At 41.4% G+C, this 25,344-nt stretch overlaps 1 protein-coding gene across 2 annotated transcripts in view; it reads right to left on the minus strand.

Annotated features, from left to right (window-relative positions):
• galnt18a (UDP-N-acetyl-alpha-D-galactosamine:polypeptide N-acetylgalactosaminyltransferase 18a) overlaps positions 1–25,344 on the minus strand; it is a 139,201-nt gene that overhangs the window by 37,050 nt on the left and 76,807 nt on the right. For both annotated transcript variants that reach the window (XM_047596632.1, XM_047596631.1), the window contains exons 2-7: positions 24,389–24,596; positions 23,332–23,498; positions 18,685–18,871; positions 10,927–11,124; positions 7,585–7,699; positions 2,122–2,307 (exon numbers count right to left, since the gene is read on the minus strand). In XM_047596632.1, the coding sequence (XP_047452588.1) occupies positions 2,122–2,307; positions 7,585–7,699; positions 10,927–11,124; positions 18,685–18,871; positions 23,332–23,498; positions 24,389–24,596 (1,061 nt within the window). The remainder of the gene's footprint in view (positions 1–2,121; positions 2,308–7,584; positions 7,700–10,926; positions 11,125–18,684; positions 18,872–23,331; positions 23,499–24,388; positions 24,597–25,344) is intronic.

Consider the following 25,344-nt stretch of genomic DNA (forward strand, 5'->3'; position numbering starts at 1 on the left):
AATCCAATTCATCATACAACAACTGTGGCATTTGCGACTGTTTCCAGAGATAAGAGCGGAAACATGAATAATAGCAGTTACCTTATGTGACAGTGGCAGTGAGCAGTTTTTTTCTAGAAGTTATGACTCAGACTTCTCACCAAAACTGAATGGACACGGTCGATAGAGAATAATCAGAAAAGTGAACCAGTGGAGGGAAGAACTTCGTTGAAGAAATAAGCAGAAAAGAATACTGTATCTGGAGAATAAAGATCAGCTATAAAGAGAATCATGAAATTATACTAAATTACCTGGACCAGGTCTTTATTCAGCTATATTCAGATGCTTGTACTGTGATTAGATATGCACTCACGGGAGAACCGGTGGAGGCAGGAGGTTATATTTTTGGCAACAGCTCTAACTCATAGAGGAACACAGTCATAGCATATTGTACTGTGGTATGAAGCACAGAGAGTGAACTTCTCTGAAATTAGAAGGTTTTCCTGCAAATATATATCTGGTGGACACTTTATTCTGCAGAGGAAGTAAACTTTTCAGACTCTGGGAACTCTCTGTGGTAGTCATGAGGATGTATTTAAAACACAGAGGTAAAAAGTGGAGGAGTAGAGGATTTTGGTCAGGATGGCTCTGATGGGGGTTAACAAGAAGGCTCTGAATAAATGCATGTTATGGTAATTGATGATTGTAGAGGGGTTCCCTTACAATGTTAATACTACGGCGGCCCGCGAGAGTCTAATTTATTCTGCCATGGTCTCCTAATCACTGGTTGCTCACATGCTCTGTACTGAATTCAACTTGACTGAGAACCCATGTAGCATGTGAAGCTATTTGCGTTGGTCACTAATGAGAAAACAACAACAAAAAAAAACATGTTACCACCACTTTTTAAAACCCTGATGTTTTTGCTCTTGATTTTTTTAGACCACAGAGATTTACAATTATTTAAATAAGACGAAAAAGAAAATACTAACTAGTAAAGTTTCATCGAACGTAAACTTTGAATTAGATTTATTCGCTGACACTCTATTTAATCTTACATATATTTGTCCATAGGATGCCACGTCTCCAAAGCTTATGTTTAGTATTCATGTTTGAGAAGTGATGATTCTTAACCACCTGTAGTCTGAATGGCTGTTTGTTCTTCTATGATAGCCTTGTGATGGACTGAAATATTATCCAGGTTGTTTCCCCAACCAATTAGCTCCAACACCTGCAACTCTACAGGATAAGTAGTTATAAACGGGGGATGAGTCTGTGAAGGTTCTTAGTCATCCGGGTCATGGTAATACAAAAAGGCATTGAATGATTATTCAACGCCCTTTTTAAACAAGGGATATCTAATTGGCCACATCATTGTCAGTTACCTACACAGTTTCAGTAGCGGCTTCTACAACAGCAGATCATAAAAGTTGACCAGATGACGTAATAATTGTGAGGTAATTCGTCTTGATTGCTGGATCAGAGCAGCAGAGCGTAGTGGCCCTGGACCCCCAGAGAAAAGTCCCAACAAATTGCTCTTTACATGCCATGTATGGTGTTTAACATATGAATACATGCTTATCGCAGCAGGTTGTACTGCAAGACGCTTGTTTTTTATCAGGGCAACGAAAGGCTCAAGCAGCATGAGTCTACCTATGTGCACACAAGCAGAGATACAGCGTTTCAGCTCCGCAGATTGGGGTTGATTGGAGCTGATTTCTGCTGTACCTGGCAACCCTTCACTTTGACACACAGCATGCGTGACTAATATAACATGTACCCAGACTATTATTACAGTCTTTTCTTCCCTAAGGTGCATACAAATCATGTTTCTATGCAGCTGACTCTCTAGTGGACCTCCATGATGGTACTAGTTCATCATGGTTGCTAGGAGATGTGTAACACAGCCTCTGAACACAAATAATCATGTTCACAATGACGCCCACACACACACACACTGAACAAGGGCAGAGTGTCCACACACACACACACACACACACACACACACACACACACACACACAAACACACACACACACACACACACACACACACACACACACACACACACACACAAACACACACACAAACACACACACACACACACACACACACACACACACACACGCATGCACGTGTTTACCTGCAGTGGAACGTTCCAGGCCATGTACACGTGACTCTTGTACTGGTCCATCCAGACCTCAGCCACCCTCAGGGCATTGCGACGCACGTGGGCCGTCAGGTTCTCCGTGTAGGGTTTGTGGGCGCGCTCAATGTGGGCGATCCGAGAGCAGGGCAGGACCTCCACGCTGCCGCCACACTGCCACACCTTTATGAAACACATACACTCATCAGAGAATGGTACATGTGCCTTCTGAGGGTGTCCTGTGGTGTCTGGAAACAGGCCTCTGTATATCATTCTAGATACTTGATCAGTTTGGGATCTAGTGAATTTGGAGGCCAGGACTACACCTTGTACTGTTGCTGTTCCTAAACACACACTAATGCCAGGTCCAAATGTTTCCCAGCAGTACATTGCATTGTTGATATTATTTACTTCTCCTGTCTCTCAGTGTATAAGCGCACGCACATTAGTGACTGCAGGGAACTTCCAAAATAAAGGCAGCTGTCAGGTTCGTGCCAGTTACACTCGAAATCCTCTAAATAGGTGATTAAATCTGTGCTGCGACTGAGCCTCCTTGAAAGAATTGGTACGAACATAAAGGTATCACAGGAGCAGACTCAACAACAACAACTGTCAACAAGGTGTGTGCTATTTTTATTATTCTGCACTTTTGTTAACTGTAGAAGCTGTCACGTAGCCTATCTAGCATGATGACAGGTCCCAGGAACCAAAAACATGTCCACACTTGGTTAACTGTCAATGTTGGCCTCTCGTATGGTTTGTGATAATCCAATCCCGCTATCTGCATAGTGAATGTGGCAGTAGGAACCAGATTAGTGCACGGGTTTCCTTGTTGTAGAAGTTTGAGGAACTGTGACTTGCATAATCAACCCTACATGTTTCCAAATGAAAGAAGCAGAACATACAACTATTGTTAGTGTATGGATTCTGGGTTCTGGGTTCACCCAACACTCCAAGCATGCTATCAGCAAAGTGAATTTGGTGGTAAGAACCAAAGACGGTGTTTGATGGTGTTTCTTTGCGATAAATGTTTGGGGAACCTGAAATGTATCAGTCAATACCATTGGTCCTCACCTCAAAGTTGAGAAATAGCCTCAGTTTTGGGGCGACGCCTCAACAAGGTGAGATATTGGTGCACACCAAACTTTAATTTCACGGCCTCTGATTAACGCATCGCCACTAGTTTCTTCCTGTTTGTAGGCTAGCATGCTATAGCTAGCAGCAACAGTGAAAACATTCTGAGTGCAGCTCGTGCTCCAGAATTTCTGGAAGATGAAATGCTTTCCACTCACATTTCAACTGCTTTCAGCGAGGCCGCTTGCCTCACACTTACAGTACCACTCATATCTTTAAATAATGCATCTTTTAACAGTTCCATTCTGGCACACACTTTGGCTCCTTTCACTATCTGTATTCCAGATACTGCTTCACACATTTCAGATCTTTTCCATCGGCGAGCAGATGGAAATCAACCTTTTCTATTAGCCCCTCTACAAGGTTATCCACTGCCACATGCTTTTCACCTTCAAGAACTAAACCTATGCTAATTTCCAAGATGGCACTGCTCAGAATTCTGCAGCAGGCCCCTCAGGAGTTCAGCGTATCCGCCAAACTAATGCTGATTTGAACAGAAACCCCTGCTTGCTCTATTCCAGTGCTGCACTTTGTTTGTGTTGTAATCCCTCCTGCCGGGCCAGCCTCCTTCACTATATCCTTCAAAGGCAAAGAGCGAATGAAGCGCACACAGCGAAACTGTAGCACTGGCCTGTCGCCCAGGCAAGGAGCAACACACTAGAGCCAAATTCGGAGATAATACGTGCTTCTTTCAGAAAATACCTTACCGCACTCTGGGAAGGATTTACAACACAGGGTTAGAGCACGAGGCGCTGTACTCCGAGTATGACAATCTAGGTCTGAGCATGTGGGTGTGCAGCGCGAGATAGAGACGACTAGAAAAAGTGGCCAGCGAAGGGAAAGTGAACAGTAAGAGATTCAGAAAAAGTGTGAAACATAAAGCAGAAGGTGAAGGGATAACAAGGAGGGGAGATAAAGTGGGAGGTGGAGAGAGAAGATAAAGAAAGTGAAACAAAAGGGGGAGAGTTAAGAGCTTCTCCTTGTCTCCTCGAGACATCCTTTCCAAAGGCCTCTTCTTTCTTTTGTTTTCTTATCTTCCGTCTAAATAAAAAGCCTACTCCCATGTGATGAGGCAGAGTCACGCGCCAAGTATCATCCAGCAAGCCTCGCCGAACATCATGTCGATGTGTGGAAGTTGTGCCTAGCTGATTTATATTATCATATTGGTGTCACTCAGACAAAAGGCAGCACATTTACAACCCTAATTGTCTCTCGCTCTGTCTCCTCCGGCCCGACGCGCCTCTCGGACTCGTGTTTTTAAAAGTTTTAATGAGAAAATGAGCGACAACGAATGAAGCTGTGAATTATAAATCACTTTCGAGGACGGCCGCCTGTTGCGATAAAGACGGCGGACAATGAGAATTAAATATGCACAATGTTGCGCAGATGAATCTGCATGAAAGCAATCTTTATCGCAATGGGAGTGTGCGGGCCAGAGATACGGAGTGGCTCTGCAGAAGCCGAGGCGGAGGGGAGGAGGGGGGAGGAAAAAAATGATAACAAAAGATGACTACACTTGCTATGAAGGAGATAGAAATAACTGGGTGTTTTCTAACTTAAACCTCGAACTGAACCCATCGAATGATGAATTAATGCTCTTGAGATGGGGCGTGCAGAACTGATTCTGTCAAAATATCACTCCTGATTTCCATAATCATTGATCTGAAAAAGAGGGGGGTGTTTGCAGTGCAGTCTGCTGCCTTAGCAGAAAAACTGAAATATTGACTTTTGATGTGTTTATGGTAAAGCGTATATTATAATAACTGAGAATGATGAAGTGTTTGTAAAAAGCTAGGCAGGATTTTCTGGGTTCCCTTTGATCCCAGGACTTCAGAATACCCCCGGTGGCTGTGGAAGTGTTTGCCGTGGAAATGAAATGTCAACGCTCTGGCTGATGTTTTTTTTTACTAACCTTTTGTTGCCTTTCTATGGTTCCAAAAGCTCCACATACAGACAGATAGAAAGAGAGGGAGGGTAGAGGGATAAACCTGTCCAGATCTAGCTTGGCCCATAAGCGCTGCTCAACAGCAGCTTTGAAGCACCTCTCAAACGGGAAGGGGTTCACTTCAGTTCACAGTTTGCTGTCGTCGCTGCAGAGGGCGGTTGATATGCAGCAACCGTGAGAGACTCTTGGCCCTGATTCAGCGTTCAGGCGAGAGTGTAACATGGGCAGAGCAGCTGACAGCTGGAGGGAGCATCTGATGGGGGTCAGAAAGACATGGACCGACCGGGTCGGAAGTGGGAATCGTTGAGAAACACCCCCTCCTCCCCACAGAGAGACCGGCTGTTCCACGGCCCCGCTGCTTATGCTATGCCAGATAACCCATCCAAGTCTCCTCCGCGCTAATGTCAACAGGTGTTCAAGCAATTTGTCCCTACAGTAGGGGTTGGAAAGGAGCAATTACACACCAAAAGAGCTCTTTAATAGGGAATAACCCCAATGTTGCAGAGGAGGAAGGTGTTATCAGGCTATGGTAGGCTGCAGAGGTCCGATATTCAAGACCTGCAGTGAGGAAAGTCAAGTCTTGAACAAAAGCTTTTAACAAGTCAAAGAAAGTCACGTTATGTCCAAGCTGTGCAGAAATAACAGAACATTTTGAGCCTTTGGTAGACTGAGTCATCTTAAAATGACATCAGGTCGTTTTAAAAAGAATATTTAGCGCACTGTTACTCATATAATGAGAGCACTTGATCGCTCCTGTAAGGAACATCACTGAACCGAACTGATTCCTTTGTCCATAGTGTCACTGAGCAGTGGAGGGCTCTCTGTGTTATGGGGGTTGGGTGGCCTTCATCAGTCTCCAGACTCAGCAGGATACATCCGTCACCTTGGATGCAGCTAGATGGCCATCCTGTTCAGTTTTATCACCTAGGTGGTGTGTTTTAACTTTTGTGATGCACAAGCACCACTGAAGCTTCTATTATGCATCTATGATCAATAAGCACATTTAGAGCTCATTCATAACAAATCAGCTTTCATTGGTCGACTTAGCAAGTTTTCCCAAACACGCCCTTCATAGATAACAATACTACATTATTGCTACATTTGTCACTGGATTCTTGCTAAAGTTGGCAAACCTAAAATTTGCTTTGGACCTTGGTACTGACCAGGGTCCTGACTGGATTTCTTTGGCGAGTATTGGGACAGGAGAAAGACTGGGATCTTTCCAAAAGCATTGAAACATTTTTCGCCAATACCTTATGTGGTCAGATTCTTTCACTGTTTGCAGAACAAAGAAACAGCCAGTAGGACATGATTCCTTGACAATCAAGTGTCCAAGTCACCAAAACTTAGCTCAAAGCCTAGATAATTTCTTTTGCAATTATTTGGATTGGTGGCTTCCACCATATCTCTCTCGTGTTCTCTGCACTATATCCATTGCTACCAGCGTTGTATACTACCTATAAATATGAACACCTCACAATTCGATGCAATAATAATAAGTGCACTGCAGCATGTTCAGCATAATGCAACAATTACCTGAGCATTTAATCTCCATCGATGGTCCACTGCCGAGAACTAAATCTAAACCCGACAACCTCAAAGCCTGAGAGGGTTATACAGATTTAAGAGAGGGATTTGTTTTTAACCCAGAGGCTCAGATCACTGTCAGCCCGACCTCAGCTGATAATCAAACCTGTTCTCCACCGGCACAACCCTGTAAATCTCTCTCTGCAGCAGCCTGAGTCGACAGTTTCTTTTTTCCCGGACATCTCCTGCATTAATCCAGTCCCAGAACGAGGGGATGGCGTCCCCCTCTTGGGACTGATTTGCATCCTCGGGGACAACGACGCTTTTGGAGATCCGATTATGGATAAAATCCACGCACTTACTGTTATCATTATCGTGTCGTTATGCTCCTTAAAAAAAGTCATAAAATCTGTTAACGGTTCAAAAAATCTGCTCCAGAAACAGCAAGAAAACTGAGAATTACATGGAAATTATAGTCCGGGTGAAAAGTAATAAATGTCAAGTAATGCAGCTGGATTTTATAGAAAAGAACTCATTTTGAATTTAATCTCATTATATTAGGTCGCAGTGTTGTTTGCCAGCTGGTCTGTGATTAGTAATCAGCTCAGTTTGAGTGAGTCAGACCGAATGAATAATGTGAATGACTGATAAAGCCCCAGTTCTGTCAAAGTAAAGGTCATTCTTCTTCTTCTTCCTTCTTTCCCTGGTATTCAAGATATTTCAATTTGGACAGAGACAGGGTCTGAAGCTTCTGTGGTGTACAGGACATAAATTACACTGTGTTACAGGTATTTTAGTGCATGAATCAGAGCTACAGCAGGCAGCAGCAGTACCCACAGCTTGATAAGTCTCACCCTGACGCCAAGCTCAACGTTCTCCCCGCCATAAATCTCCATGCCCTCATCGAGCAGGCCGATCTCCTCGAAGTATTTCCTGTCGACCACGAAGCATCCAATCAGAGCAGGACTCCTGAAATAGAAAAAAAGAAGAAGAGAGAAGTGGAAAGAGGCAGGGTTAGAGAAAAGTAGCATTTACAGGCTCCTGAATTTAAATTACTCTAGACAAGTTTTATCCTAACACGGTTATCTCCACTCTGGGCATCAAGGTCCCTGGAGGTCTACTTCCAAGCATGCTGTACATCATGATCTCTGAACAAAGGCCTCAGCCTTTTATGATAAGACTGTGCAGTGCGTGATACTTACACAAATATTCCAGCAAATAAACAAAACAACGCCTTGGCCCGACATGAGAAATTCAAAACATTTTGCAGATATCCAAGAGGAAAAGAAAAGCACACAGATCTTTCATCTAAACCAAACTGAATCAACAGGAATTAAAAATAACTCCTATTAGTATTCATGCCGTCAGTCCCACACATCTCCTCTTATCAATATGAACAACACTGGCTGCAAGAAGAGCTTTTTTTGTGAATTTCTCCTCCCTGCTTATGCACAGACTGGAAAACAGGCAGACACTCTGAAATCCTGAAATGGTACTAGAAACGAGGGCCTCCCTCTCCCGCCCAACAGGCTTCTTCGAATGCAGACGCTCTTCAAACAAGAGCGCTGTGAAATCAAATCATCAACAGTCGGTGTTATTTTAAAGGATTTAAGTCTGAGTGGAGGAAACAAGGAGCATATAAAATTAATTTGAATAATTTCTGCATATTCCTACTGAAAACAGACTTCCTGATGCACATTTTGCAATCTAGCTACACTGCTAACAAGCGTGCCATGTTAGCATTGATGCTCAGCTAGGTGACAAACTTAAATGTCCACCTGTCCGTGGATCTGAAATGGTTGTTTGGCTATGGTATGTTGTGTGTGGTGACTTTGTATATTGATTGCTGTGTATTGGGTGTGCACCACTCATGCCATGAGCTGTGCATTGTGTTTTTTATTGTTGTCACGTTATTGTTTTGATCTTGAGTATTTGATCTAGTGAACACTGTTTTTTGGTGGCACTCTTGATATGATGTTATCAAAGCTGTGTGTTGTCAGGTCGGAGCGGTGGCTCTGTGGTTAGCACTGAACCCTCTCAATGGGAAGGTCCAGGTAGGAGTTCGACTCAGGCCTTTCTGGGTGTTTGCATGCTGTGTGGGTTTTCTCCGGGTACTTGTGTGTTTTTGTCGTGAGGGTATTGATCATGATATTTCTGGATGGCATTATAAGATTTTTCTGATTTACCTGAATTTTCAAAACAAAATTTTGCTCCTGCAAAAACAGAGCCAGAGCGGAGACCTAACCACCACCACCCACAGCCCTTTTTGTATCCTGTACAAATGCGCCACATAAAACACAGAAGTAGAGGAATTTCTAAATCACATGACATCCCCATGTAAAACTATTCCCATGTGAATTGGACTTGTCTTTTTGACCAGTGTAAATAGATGTTAGGCCTCAAAAACAGGGCTGTTTGTGGGAGTGCCCAAAGTCCATCTTGGTTCCAAAATAAGCCACGATGGTGATGGCCAGTTGCCTAACTTGAAGACTTGAAACGGTAGTCAACAAGACAGGTATCTTTGCACCTGCACCCATGATCTATCTTTACACAAAGTCACTGGTCCAGACTGCAAGTGTTTTGACAGAAAAGTAGCCAAATCTCCAAATACTTTTGCCAATATGGCAATATTTGCCATTTTTATGCTGGTATCAACTTATGTAAATGAATGCCAAGGCTTTCATGTAGTATCCAATATTTTCTTTGAAACTGAATACAGTCAATCACACTGTCTGAATAACAAAATTATGTGTAATACTGTCTAAAGTTGTTCTTCAGTCAATTACTGAAAGCAAAATGAAATGCAATCTGCATATTCAGCCTTGACAACTTCTTATTTAAGAATGTATGAGAAACAACTGGGGCCATTCATCTTCCACCATTAAAATATTGAACTGGATCCATCATTTAGTCTTGTCCAAATCTATAAACACCCACTTCACTGATTTGCTTGACACAAACTTTAAGTATGGACAAGATATTATCCTCTCGTGGATGTGCGTGAGTCGGCAGTATTTCCGGATTTTCTGTAGGAGCCTCAACTTTGTGTCTAAACGATCTTTATTTGTCATATACAGTATATACAGGTTTTTTCTGGACACTGCTATTAAAGATCTGGGTCATTATATCCACTTTAGAGTCCATGCAATGACCGCAGATGCTGCAAATATACTATCATAGTAATGATAACTTTACAGTTTATATATACCAGCCAGCCAAAACATTATGACCACTGAGAGTAGAAGTCAATAACATGGCTGCATCATCCATTTTTAGCATGCTAACATGCTAAATTAAAATTGTGCACATTTTTTATTGTTTATTTTTGCTGGTACCACATTAGACATTAGAATATGGTTGAAAGTAAAGCGCTTGAAAAAATACCATTCTTTTTGTGTACATGTCTTTCAACTTGCAGAATTTATTTTAAACCACTGAAAGCACAAAAACGATACAGGTTTCTCAAATAAAGTGTAATAAAATGTGTCAAATAAAATAAAGTGTTTCTTCAAGCACAGGTACATTGTACACTGAACAATTCGGCACACCCTTGGAGGAAGTATGCTCTTTTGACAAGGTTGTGTGGAGGTCATTGACACAAATGAAGGGAAAAATAAAAAGGCTGAAGGCACAGACATGCAGCCAGAGCAAGAGTAAGAAAAGTCAACCTTTATTCTTTATTAGGCCTCATTATTAAAACCACTGACCTGTGAGAATTCAATGTCCTGCTGGGAAACCTTTGGACCTGGCATTCATGTGGATGTTACTTAGACATGTAGCACCCACTTAGACCAGACCAGGCCCCCCCACCCCATAGCAATAACACTCCTTGATGCTAGCAGCTACCCCCAGCAGGATGCAGCCTGACACAACCACCATAGGAAACCCCCAGAAGGCCCGCGTCCATTTTCTGATGAGTCACAACACAATATTAGGAGGTCATAATGTTATGCCTGATTGGTGTATGTTACACTTGCTAACGGTTTGTGTTGCTTCCTCCAGGCATTATGCATGTTAGCAGAATTAACATGCATAATCATTCATGGAGATTAGTGTTCAAGAAATGATGACCTCAGAATAATGAGCTTAGGAAGTGATTTCATCACTGTGATTTGAATTATACTGTTAGTAATTAAAACATGATGACAGGACATTTTACTGCAGTGAAAGAGTCCAACAGCTCATCTTTTCTTTACCTGATGGGAGCCGTATGGTTGCGCTGCGTCCACCAGGACTTTGGTGGGTTGAGGTATCGGCACCACAGCTCCCAGTCGAAGCCCTGAGCAGACAGAGGGTACTCCTCGATCTCGAAGGTGTCGTACTTGATGTTGTCAAAAGAGGGAGACACCACGCGGGTCCTATCCTCCTTGATTCGCTGCAGAATAGGTTCCGCCCTGAGGGGTGAAAGAGCACAGACATAACGTGAATTAAAGATGGCGGTTGTTAAATTTCAGACTCTCCAAGAACATTTTTCCATTAGCGTTTTGGTCGCAACATCATCTATAAGCCATCCTTTTGTGTTGAATGACTGATGTTTATGAACTGCACTGCTGTTGGTAGGAGGTGGTCGGGGTGGATGGAGGCCATACGAAGCGCTTGATCTGAGTTCACATCCAGATTGCTGGCTATTATTCAGGCAATAGAAGCAGCCTGATTCAAATTTGAAAAGTTGATGCTTCCAGTGAGAGCTCAAGGTTGACTTCCTGTTTTCTACACTACCTCTGGACCCGTGTCTTCACATTTAACCAACTGACGCAAATTCATATCTACTTAACTATGCTGTATTCGTTGTTATTATCCTGAGAAACATTTTTGAAAGGAAAAAAAAGTATGTCCTTGATGAATTAAAATGTGAAACATATTCAGCGTTTCTGCAAATTGTCAAAGCCATAAAGAAACACTGTACAGGAGGCTGAAAGGTGTAGTGGGGCCACACCTCCAGAAAGTTTCTTTCAGAATTTGTACAGGAATGTAATTTTAAGATTCAAACAGTGAAGTTTTCCATATTTCAGCAATATCTTTGAGCAAATCTAACAGCTTCATTACAAAATCGTATGAATGAAATACGAATAATATACTAGATGTGTACTGATCAGCCACAACATTATGAACACTGACAGTTGGAGTAAATAACCTTAACCATAGGTTCGGTGTTCTTCTGCTGAATGTTTGGACTTGACATTCACATGGATGTTACTTAGACCTAGACCAGACCAGGCTCCCCCACCCCATAGCAATGACACCCCTTGATGGCAGCAGTCATCCCCAGCAGGATGCAGCCTGACACAGGCACACACGCAAAAATGGTGTAACTCAAAAAAATCATGAAGAACAGTACAAGGTGTTGACCTGACCTCAAAATTCGCTTGATCCCAAACTGAATAAGTATCTGTAGGATGATCATCCACAGTGTAACCTAACCTAACATCCCACAGAGGCCCCTCCCCTCCCTCCATCACCCAATCAAAGGCCCCAGTGGCTCATTAAAATATAAAAAGGATTTAAAGAGACAAACCTGTTCCTTCAGACTCTTTTGTACTTAATATTTGTGTCATGCATATCATTTCCATTTTCTCTGCTCAGACTGGGTAGCTGTTTCTTTTTTTTTTCTATTTCTTGAGCTTGCTGGTACACAATCAGTTAATTAAAGTCTCTGAAAAATCTGACTGAGCAATTAAAAGAAGAAGAAGAAAAAAAAAAGTAAAAGCTTTGATAGAACAAACCAAGCATGAAAATGCAGATTGAGAATTCAACAGGAAATAGACTAAGATAGTGGGAGAGACAAAAACAAGAAGAAGAAGAATCTTATCATGAACTAATAACTAGTGATTCTGATAGATATGTTAGTTAGCAATAAGAACGTCGGGAGAAAATGTCGATCTGCTGGGTCTGCTCGATCGGAATGATTTAAACTGAAAGAGCAAAGCAAACAAGAGGAAGAAAATCATCTGGATAAAACGAACACAGACACAAAAAGAGGAAATGCAATAAAATGGTTCAGGGAGCTGTCAGTTCACCGTTTCACGCGCTGGGGAATTAGTACGCAGTCCTGACTGGATTAGGAAGGTCAATCCACCGGTGAGCGGTGAGGATGGAGGTGAATCAAGGAGTGAGGGAGCGCAGGAGGAGGGCTCCTCAGGGGAAGGCAGAGCACATTCAATGAGTGGAGTTTGGGAGTGTCTGGAATGTAAAGTCCTGGACAGACCCGAGCCCACCCTGCTCTGACTTTTAAGTCATTCGTTGAGCTTTGAATTGAATGAGACAAACTACAAGGTTGGGAAATTCAGAGCCTGAGTCTGTCCTTGATCAGGAAATATTCTGTGGACGTTGAATGTGAAGCTGCCGGGCTGTGGCTGTGGATGTGGCGATGACCTTGCAAAGTTCAGGTACAGATAATATCTGTATTGAAGCAGATATGTTTTATAGTTTGAATCCAGAAATCAAGAACACTTTTAAGCTTGGACTTGTCAAGAATCAAGATTCTTTATTGTCATTATGAGAACATAATGAAATTTTGTAGAGGTTCCCGGCTTAAAGGGCACAGATACGGACATTTAAATAAAACACTTGAAGTGCAGCTTAGTGCAAGTCTAGTGTGTCTAGTTGTCTAGTTTTAGCTGCAACCAGATGTTTTCAAATCTCGAGGAGACAAAACACCAGCGCTGCCCAGGGGATATAATTTTACAATTAATATGTCTTGCTACAGTGTTAAGAAGCCCTGTCCATCTTTGTTTTTTCTTATTCTAAGAAGAGAAATTGTTGCAAAGCATCTTCAGAAGAAAGAAAGTGAAAGAAGAAAGACAGCCGTCTTGAGTTGTTGACGGTCACATTGTGGATGTGTGCCGCTGAACTGAGGGCATGTTTCAATGAAAGGTAAAAAAAAAAAGAAGAAAAGAAAAAAAGAAGAGAAAAGAGCCTGAAAAGAACTTTTGTGATCTACCGGTCCATCGCGATCAATCACAATTGGACACCCCATGGTTTACACTGTACACAACATTTTTTTTTGTGACAATAACAGGCACCTTTAAACGTACTTTCACACACATTTTTTTCTTTTCAAAAAGCACAAAAAACATTAATCTATACTACATGTGTAGCTTTTATTTTAGGTTTTTTGGACATATGTGTCCTAAATGACTGAAGAGGGCAGTGAATTTTAATCCTGGTGCTTGACAAAAACTAGTAAATTCAAATTGAAATACTGAATTTAAAAAAATGAAATCCCCAAAATGACTGAATGTTTGGTAGTTTTGTAAAGTGCTGTGCTGTTTTTTTCAGTGTTTTGGAATAGACGTTTTTTTTTTGTTTTGTTTTTTCAAAGACAGCCAAAATGACGGCCAGATGAAGAGGGAAAAAATGCCCAAATGGGCACAAAAGAAACTGTAATGATGCATGAGGGTTAACTGTCAGCTCGAGCCTCTTTGATTCGAAGGTCATTATTTACCTAATTTCTAAAATCTAGGGATTGCACAAGAGCTCTGCGGACGAAATGTTCTCCACAATCCGAGGACATTCTCAGATTTGCCTTTTATATTTAATGACAGAATGCAACAACAAAAACATTAGAAAGGTCAGACAGAAAGATTGCCTTATACTAGCAGGAAAGCCAACACTATTATGTTTTCTACTCTAATAGAAACATATTTTCATGTCTGCTTAATGAGAATGACAAGAGCATTTACATCATCCTAGACTGAGACTATTGATCCGGAGAAGACGCGGCGGCCGACCGGAACAGGGAAAATAAAAGCTTTGTGGAATGAAGCGCCGATGGCTGTCGTTTAAATGCAAACTACCCCTGACTGTCCCCAGAGAGAGAAAACACAATGCCTCGCAATTATTCATGTTTTATCAGTCGAGCACCACAGAAACATGTGATAATAACATCATAAAGTCCCAACATCAGAGACGAGGGAGGAGGAGGAGGAAGAGGAGGAGGAGGATGAGGATGAGGAGGAGAAGTCACGCTCATTGCCTCTGGTTTCCTTTTCCGCTCCCATACACACACAAACAAACACATACCGAGTGCCCCCGCCCATAAACAAACCCTGGAACCTAGTTATAGAAGGAGAAATTAAAAATCAGGTAGCCGCCCAATTAGTGAGACCTTCACATCAAAGAAAGGTAACGGCTCCACGTCAACCCAGAAGATATTAATATCTCGCTGCTGAATACTTAAACATGTAAGGAGATCCCAGGTTAGATGAAGCGTAGCCTCTGTGAATATCAATTAATTCAAATTACAATTTACACTGATCGGGCATGTCATTATGACCAGCTTCCTAATGTTGTGTTGGTTTCCCTTGTGCCTACAAAACAGTTGTGACTCATCAGAGATTGAACATGGGCCTTCTGAGGGTGTCCTGCGATGTCTGGTAATACAATGTTGTTAATGGGGGGTCTCTGGGTCCTATGGGTTTTGGGGGAGGGGCCTCTGTGGATCATCCCACAGACATTTGACAAGTTTGAGATCCAGTGAATTTTGAGGCCAGGTCATCACCTTGTGCTGTTCTTCATGTTTCTGTCCCTCCTGGACACTCCCCACCTCATGATGCATTGAACAAATACATTTGACATGTACTTTAGTTTCATAGAGGGGGCGGGGCTTATGACCTACACCACTTTTAGACACTTTTAAGGACCCGCCCTGGCGTCCGCTTTTTGTAAAGTCTGTGTAAGGATCTTCTGCTTTGGCCCCATGAAATGTTTCATTTTTGCCTTCAATGAAGCAGTTTGTGCTTCTGTGTAATTTTGATGCTGTAGCTACAGAAACAGCCCAGACCCTACGCAGACCCTCGCGTCGCAGACTGCCGTGCATCTCCCCAGAAATGTAGCTACGCGTCACAGCGACGCAAAGCATGTTTCCGCTTTAGTATCTGCGGCTGCTTCTCCACCTCAGCAGTTTTGATTGTTGTGGATCAAAAAAGATGGAACACATCAAGGAAAGGTCAACTGATGAGGTACGGAGAAACAACGATTAGCAATTTTTGCCATTGTTGAACGTGAAGCAGGAAGTAGAAAGAAAATTTAACCCGGCTAGCGAAAGACACAGCACTGACTAGGGTTAGCGAGCCAGACTGACAAGTGGTTTGCACTGGCATAGGCCACATACTTAGGTTGCACTGTCTATGTTCGACAGTACTTTGAATGAGCCTTTAGGTTTTACGTTTAAACCTGTCATTCCAAGAAGTATACTGAAAAAAACGGAAGAACCGTTAGTGAGGTGCTGATAGCCAGAACAAAATAGTAAAAGAGAAGAAACTCGAGCTGCACACTTGTAGTATTCCAAGCAGTATACCCAAACACCAATGAGCTGCAAGCAGTCGAAACCAATATTTTAGTGTAGTGCTCAATATCAACTCACAATTTCCTTGCTCAAATTCACATCGGCCCCATTCTAAAACGTGAATGGACCCCCCCTCAGACAAACATCAGCTTTTATTTATTTGCAGTTCTCAGCTCCACAGATCGAGATCCTCTCGAGACTAAATTGCTTTCCCAGAGACCAACTCCACATGAGAGGAGTCAAGATTGGCCTGAGATCCCATGTACCGATATAGTGTACTTCCTCCTCCTCCTGTAATTATGTTATTCTCAATGTACTTCTAGATGACCGAGGATCACTGTGACAGCGCGGACAATCTCTGCTACATAGAGCACCCTATAATTACCTGCGTTTCACCCCAAAATAGGCAACATTGCAGATAATTGCAATGCACGGCGAAGGCAATTATGTAGATTTAGCAGTCAGTGCTTCGTTGGTAATTATACAGCAATTTCTCAATTTCATCCAAAAAGAAATATATAATCTGGGAGCCGGTGGGCGAGTTTTCAGAAGAAGATGAGGATTAAGAGGAAACGTGGTGCCGCAGGAAGACCACTGTTTTGTTCATTCCTTTGTGTGAAATCAGCTGCTAATAAACACAACAGACACACAACTAAGACAGGACCCAAAAAACATAAACTTGAATAGAGGAAATGAGTTGACAATAAAGTGTTGTTCTCCAGCTGAGCTCATTTATATCTCTGCCAAGAATGGTTTCATTAGTCATAGACCAATACCTCTTCTTCTGTGGTAATATGTAAGAAGCTTTGTGTGGGCGTTGTGAGCAAAAAGATAGAGAGAGAGTGAGTGAAGGAGGCGGAGGAGTGGGTGGAGGAGTGGAGGGGTTAGGAACCTTGTAAGTGTCTCTCGACTAATCTGGAACACGGCGGCAGCAAATGTTATTCTGGATGCAGCCCAGGCATTATGATGAAGTGTCAAACGAGTGTAGAGGAGGAAGGACTGACAGCACGCGCGAAACCTGCAAATTCGAGCGTGCGAAATTTGTCAGCCTGTTAAAAATGATTAACAGGTACAAAGCCCTACTGCTGTTTTTTTTTTTTTTATCTAAGCGGGGACCCAGAGGTGATGAAGTGTCCACTTATTCAAAGAGGCTGATGTGAAATCCTGTGTGCTAAAGAAAACACGCATTTCATTTCTGTCAGAATAATTGTTGGGCTCGCTGCGGTGGATTAAAAATAACCTGCTATGATAACGGAGACCAGTAATTAAAATTAATGGACTCATCAGGAAACATTTCTACTTAACGGGTAAAGGTAAAAATAAATGTTTCTCATTAAAAATACAAGAAGTTCATCACTCAACTCGGATTAGAGAAGACATGGTCTTAATACACTGATCAGCCACAACATTTTAGTAACAACATAAGGAAAAGCACAAAGCGTTAACCTCGCCTCTAAATTCAAGAGATCCTAAACTGATCAAGTATCTGTGGGATGATCCACAGAGACCCCTCCCCTCAACCCATAGGACCCAAAGACCTCCATTAACAACACTGTGTTGCCAGACACAGCCCACTGCCAGAACAAAATCTGAGGTCCCATGGAATACAATGCAAGGGTGGGGTCTGGGCTGTTGCCATAGCTACAGCGTCAAGGCAGAAGCATAAATCGCGCATTAGGCATAATTACGCAAAAAAGGCAAAACCGTTGATGAGACCGTTGGAAATGTTGCGTAGACTCTACAGCGAAATTAAAATGTATTAACGTACCATTCACTTCAGTTATTTCTGAAAACATCAACAAACACGTTGCAACTCCTCAACTCCGACCTTACCTTTCGTTGAAAATAGTATATCACAACTGAGAGTTAGCACCTGTCTGAGTGATGACTACCATGGTGAGTTTGGCATCATGTTGTGACCTTAGATCCAGCGAAGATGACCCACCCACACTTCAGCCAGACTCCTTTTTTCATTTTAATTTAATACTGCGCTCTGCTTTAACCCTACAAGTCACTAGGTAATATTGGATTTTACACTATTCTTATATATATATATATTTTTCCCAACTCCGGGCCACTTTATGGATCGGTTGGCACGGCAAGTGGTTGTCACCATTATATCCTGTTTCTATAACGTTAAATAACGAACGAAAATGAAACTCAGCCAAAAAAAAAGACATTTGAACATGCATCAACATTATATTGAAATGACAGAATCAATCTTGAAAAAAATTATATATCTGATGTGTATTTTAATGCTTTAGTTTGGCGCTAGTACCATCCACTAACATGAGGGAGGTGGAGCTTATGACCTATACTGCAGCCAGTCACTAGGGGGAGCTCTACTTACTTGGGCTTCACTTTAAAGGGACAGGTCCATCTTTATACAGTCTGTGGGCCCAGACGAATGAGATACATTTTGTTTAACTTTCTATTATATAAAAGCTTTTAGGCCAAAACAAATATTCACGAAAAGTGATTCTGAAAAACTAACACAATTAACGCTAATATCACCAGCTGTTATTTTGTGACAAGGTTTCTTTCTACTAATATTTTTCAAACTGAACTCGCTGCCATCTGGGCCCAGCAGCTGTGTAGCAGCCCACGTACACACACGCACACACACACCGCCGTCGTTATTTATAAATCACAGAAACTCTCCACTCACCATCCTGTGTTGAACTCCACATGTGCGTCAAACAGGGCGACCACCGGAGCAGACGCCGCCCTCCACCCGCTGACCCGGGACCGGATCAGTCCCTCCTGCTTGTCGTGGCGGACCACCTTGATGAACCGAGGCCCGTGCTGGGCGTTGGTCTCCTCCACGAAGCTCTGCAGGTGCTCCTTCAGCTCCACTGGAGAGAAAGAGAGAAGTACAAAAAAAGTGAACTCTTGAAGTCTGTTGCAGCATCAATCGTATCGACAGGCTCCAGAAAAACCCACTCAGTCCCACTGGTGAGAGAAAACAGATCTAAGAGAGAATATACACATGTGGTATGTGTGGGTGTGAGATTTAGAGCCATGGATATTCAAGACCAGTGTTTTTAATGGGTAATATTACCTTGAGATATCAATATTGTTTTATCTATAGGTTGCAAAAGTGATACATTTTCCAATTCCGTGAAGCCCTGTGAAACAATTCTGTTAAGTCACCAGGAGCCACGGACAAATGCTGAATTTACACAAATCCAAATGCGAGAAAAGACATTTCAGGTGGAGCAGCAGGTAGCTGTGCCGCAGGAAGGAGGCATCAAACTGTGCAGATGAGGTTGAATCAAAAAGAATAGCTCTGCAACACAATTTAAAATCAGCAACAGAAAAACACTTAAAAAATGAATGTGGAAAATCATGCGTGCATATTTTTTCGATTTTTCGATGGTTGCTTTGTCATTCAGCCGCTGGAACAATTCAATGTTGATTCAGTTCAATTCAATTTCACTGGGAAAATGTTGGTAATGCCTGAAATTGCCTCAAGAGACTTTTCTGAACCCCCAAGATCAGGTACCACGGCCGGTGAGAACGACTCCCTTTTAACAGGAAGAAACCTCTTATGGAGAAACTCATCTGGAGGAACTTTCTATGATAGAAAGACGGCAAACATCTCTTCATCTAGCTTCTAAAATGTTGCTTTCAAAGAGGAATAGTTTCTATTCTAGGGGCAAATTGATGCACACAGCTCTAGAAGAAGAGAGGTGCTTAAAAGTGGAATGCCATGAAATTGTCCACATACTTAAGGCAAAATACCTTATTCAATGAATATGTGCCGTTTTTTTAAGTTTAAATTTTCAACATTCATTCATTTGACGCTTTTGCATTGTGTTGTGTGTTGTGAAATTGCGAGCAATTTATACTCCTGGCTCTCCCTGTAAATAATAAAAAAAAAAAAACAACAACCAAACACTAGTAGGCGCTGTGTCGTTTTGTCAGTCGGGTCAATTTTTGTTGCTACTTCCTGCTTCATATAAATGTCTGGATCTCCAAACTTCCCTAGTTAACCTTTCCCCTGTGTGTTCCATCTTCACTGGTCCAAAACAATGAATTCAAAAGGGGAGGTGCACCTCAGGTTAGTTTAGGGTCTGGGCTCAATTTGATGCGAAAGAATATAAGATTTTACTGAGGGCAAAAATTGTAAGATAATCATGAGGCCAAAACAAAGATGCTTGCATAGACCATACATGCAATGACTGCTCCTCAAAAGTGTCTGGCTGCAGTATAAGCCCCGCCCCCTGCTTTTTTGTTAATCACAGCTTCCTGGGAAGGAGTACAGTAGGCTACAGCATTAGGGCCTGTATAAGGTCTGGACTGTTGCCATAGCTACGGCGTCAAATTGATGCTGCATCACAAATTAAATTTAAAAGTGTGATTAATTTAATTCGATTAATCGCGATTAAATGCTTTAATCTAATCAGAGCCCTAGCAGGGGGCTACATGTGTAACTTAACACTAATCACTGTGTTTTTTTCTTTTCTTTTTATGCTTAGGTTGTTCTAAGGTCAAAAGATCATTTGGGACATTTGCACTAAGAATAACAACCTGCAGCTGTCAGATAAAGAACCAACTAAATTAACACAAATACGCTCCATTTCAGGAAGTTTTCCTTCCCCGTTTCCATCTTTGTGATTCATCAAGACGTATCGCATATTGAGTTAGACAGATACTATACACAGCGGAACAGGGAACGTCTTCATTTCCTTGTTGTGATTTCTCTGTGTTGTAATCCTGCCTGCAGGCTACAACTGCTGCCTTCCCCTTCCTAGTCATTACTGCCATCAGCCTGGATTCTCCGGTCTCTGTGCTTTCCTTCTAATGAGCCTCGGTTTGCTGCTGACCTGAGAAGGATGGGCTCATTGTAAACTAGATATGGGACTATTAGAAGAGCACCTTATTGTGTTATACGTACGTATGAGATTTCTTACCAAAATAAATAAATAAAAATCAATCACGCTTCCAGTTACCCAATTAATTTTTAGACGTCCTGCTCAAGCTGTCAGTTGTGTTTTTTCATAAATGGGAAGCGGGGCCGCTGTTTGTCATCAGTAAAACAAAAGATGTAAGAGCTGCTGAGTTACGTCTCACTATTTAGACACCTGCGCCCGTCCTCTTTTCACCCATCACCTCAGAAGAGTTGCCGCTGTGCTAAGGAAACAAGAAACTAGAATTAAAGCACAGAGATGGGGACACATACATACACGAATGTCAGGTCCAGAAATTTTCCAGCAGAACATTGAATTGTCACATGGTAACAATGGGTAATGCTATTAACTTATCCTGTCAGCAGTTTTAATATTATGGCGGATTGGAGTACTTGTTTTTACTTTTGCAAAAGGGTTACAAAAACATTAGATAAAGAATTACTAAATTATTCACTCACCAACATTTCTTTAATATGATTAGATTGTCTCACAGGCTGCACAGCTGCTCATAAAGTTGGAAAAAAAATATTTTTTCTTATGAAATAATTGTGACAACGGAATTTATTCTTGATAGATAAACACTTCATTGACTAAGCCCTTCAACACATAAAACCGATGAGTATAAAGATGAATAAAAAGAGGAAAGTGTCTGAAAACAAAACTACACAATAGCAGAAAAAAAAAAAACTTTACACCAGAAATAAACACGGTTACAGCCTGGTATAAATTTTTGCAGAACTCGTCTGTTTAAAACACATTAAGGCTTTAATTAATGGCTTGTCTGCTTTGTGTGACAAGTGGGCGTCCTCACAAGGGTTTTGTAGATCTTTATCTGCAGTTCACAGCTTCAGTATAAATTATGTAATTTGTCAAAGTTAAGACAAATCACATTTTCTCTTGTCCCTGTAACATGTTCCACGTAAAGGCGTTACATGTGGTTGTGCTATGTCAGTCTTGATCAAAATACAATAAAGTGTACCATTTCTCTTGAGCCACGGAATCAGCATTAACTAAAACATTCCTGACTGACAGTTTTCAAAGTGACGTCATGGAGACATTAATGGAGCTTTACAAGCCTCGGTGATGTCTGCTGATCTCTGAGCTGCATGAACACAAACGCCTCTCCGTCTGTTTACTATTCCAGAGGCAGCGTTTAATGAGCGCGCCTGCAGTTCCCCTTTATGCAGCCTAAGTTTGACCCTCATCTGTCATAATTACACGCGATCAATAAGCTGCATTAATGATCCTTCATCAGTCACACTAGATGGATTATCTCCACGAGACAGAAATTGCTTTCACAGACTTTCTAGTTGCTGCTATGGATAAATTTTTTTATGAAAAAATATTGAAAAGTTTACAGTAAGAATATCACATACACTGTTACTGGTCTTACATATGAATAATTACTTTATTTATTTGTACAATTTAATTGGAAAGTCGTGTATCACATATGATACAACCGATATATATGGTTATTTACCTTAGTTGTTACTGTGCTACATTGGCCACAATGACAATCTAATTAGCTTGTTTCAAATTTAATTAAACTGATACTTAAAACATTAAAATATTGTCTAAAATATACATGCATTTATTCCATATTAGAGTTTTTTTTTCAATATATATGTATGTTTTTTGTGTTATTTAATAATATTTAATATAACTTTTACAATATATACCAATCAGCCACAACATTATGACCACTGATGGGAGACGTTAATAACATCTTGTGACGACTAAATGTTCTGCTGGGAAACTTTTGGACCTGGCATTCATTCATGTGGATGTTACTTAGACATACACCACACAAGGTACACACACATTCGTTTCTCAGTCCATCATATTCTGAATAAGGACAGAAACTATTTTTACCAAAAGGCAAAAGCTGCACTAATGATCCTGCTCTGTCAGGCAGTTATCTTTCATCTGTCGCCATGAAAGCGTTTTTTTATTCATCACAGAGTAAAAGCACGAATCCCTCACACACACATGTCCCAGACTATTGTTAAGTTGGACACCAGTAATGCACTAGGACTGAATAATGGAGGTAAATATTCAGGGAATGTGTCCCCCTTGTATGCCGAGCTAATCAGCATTCAACCTTGTACATCTACCATAACTAAGGTGTGATATATTGTATCATCGGAGAACAGAGGAGCAGCAGGAGAGCCATAAAACCTGCCGGCGATGCAAGAACAGACAGATTTGTCATAATGGTGATTATAGAATTGACAGCAGTGAATTACAGCATGTTCCACAGCGAGGAAATTATTAACCATGGACGGGTCGACTAGGGCTGCTGTAATAGGTCTGAAGAAGGAGAAGAACAACAACAAAAGAAGAAGAAGATGGGGGTGATTATTTGTGAAAGGACAGTCAGAGGAAGCCTCTCGGGTTCTTACCGCTGGTGCTGTGGTCGTCCACCAGTATGATCTCCTTGAGAAGGTGGGGCGGCGTCCTCTGGATGGCCGTGTGGACGGAGCGCAGCAGCACGGACAAGGCCTCGTTGACGAAGATGAAGATGATGCTGAGCTGAGGAAGGTCTGACGAATACGACATGTTTCTGCATCTGGAGGGAAAGAGTTTACAGCAGTTATGATTGACAGAAACATATATTTTAGATTCTTAATTTTATATCAAGTGGGCAGTCGAAATAAATATATCACTCTTTGAGCCTTTAAATTCCAATATTTCATGCATTACAGTAAGAATACACCTCTATAAACCATTTAATAACACACTTAATAACTATTAGTGCATATGTAAATGGTGAGATGTATAAAAAGTCTACTTACACTTTCTAAATGGTAGTAACCACTGATAACTCCTTAACAACTAGTTAATAATTTAATATTGAATTTATAAATGACAAAGTGGTCATTAGTAAAGTTCTATATTATATATATAACGTATATAGATATATGTATGTATATATATATCTACTACCTGAATCAATCATGCGCTAATGAAAAAAAAAATATTAATCCAGTATATTAATATACTATACTTTTATGGCACATTTGAAAAAGGATGTAAAATAAATCTGACGCTACATACAAATATAAGAAATATCCCTCAAAATCAATTCTGAAATCAATTAAATATTTGGTATTTATGATAAGAACCGAGGATGATTCTGAAATTTATGTTAAAAAAATAAATAAATAAATAAAATCATTGACTTTGCATTCAGATTGTTAATTTTTTTTTATTAAAATGAGAGCTGCCATCACAAACACTGGCATACAAAGACTTAAAATTCTGTAATTAATCAAATTGTTGATTAATTTCTGATAATATAGTATGAAAATACAATTATTAAACACAGGTGCTTGTGAACTATAACTGCATTTATAAACGCTACTAATGTCTATCAAAGTCTGACTGAAGCTTTATACGTCCACTCATGTTCCACTACTGCTTCGTCGTGTGCAGTTGCTGTGTAGCCGACCGACTCACCCGTCCGGCCGTAAATCTGGAATGGGCCGTGTGAGGGAGATGCGGTCGCTAAGGTAACCGTTGTAGCCGTAGTAACGGAACTTCCTGAGGGCGACCCTTCGACTCTCGGGGCCGAGGTCGTGACCCCAGCGGTTGAACAGCGAGGAGGCGGGGTCCGAGGCGGAGTCCGAGGAAGACGCCGCATCCTCGCCGTCCTTCTGAGGGACGTCTGTGGACAGAGAGAGGGAGACGTTGGTGAGTTTCAGGTCGGTTTGTAACGAGCCCACGTGGTCGGCGTCACTAACCTCCGTACTATGACTGAAATTGTATGACAAATGAGCTTCCTTCTGCTATATCCTCAGTGTTTCTCAGGATAAATGACTCTAAAAACGCTGCATGCTTATCAAACAGACCATGTATTTTGTGTATTTTGAGCAGCATGGGGGGAAACGATAGAACTCAAATGTGATTCAGAGTAACAGCGTTTTTTATTGTCATTACAAATAAACCCTTCTGGCAGCCAGGCTCGTCTGTTTCTGCAGAGGTGGACACAAATCTTCTTACAAGGTGACGTTCCTCTTTTTGAAAACAACCCTGCAGCTCAGCCTCATGTGAAAACAATAGGAACAGAAAACATCCCTGAGTTCTAACAGGGTGGGGGGAAAAATGACACTCAAAAACAACAACAAAAAACTGGTGGTTTAAAAAATTATATGTTTTTTGTAAAATTACTGTACTTTCTTCTCACCATGTGGCCCGAGAAAAAGCGGTGGTTTATTGTTTGAGCAAGAAGAAGAAAAGCATCTGAGAGAATGAAATATGCATGAAGTGAGGAATTCGGAAAATCTCGACTCAGCTTCGGGTGTTAAAAATACGGCAAGAAATCCAATTTAAAAGAGTCCAACATCGTGACACTCAAATATAGGTTGTGACTCAAAAAACAAAACTTCAAATCAGCTTTTTCTGCCATGCACACC

This window comes from Mugil cephalus, chromosome 10, assembly GCF_022458985.1.
Source record: "Mugil cephalus isolate CIBA_MC_2020 chromosome 10, CIBA_Mcephalus_1.1, whole genome shotgun sequence".
NCBI classification, from domain to species: domain Eukaryota; kingdom Metazoa; phylum Chordata; class Actinopteri; order Mugiliformes; family Mugilidae; genus Mugil; species Mugil cephalus.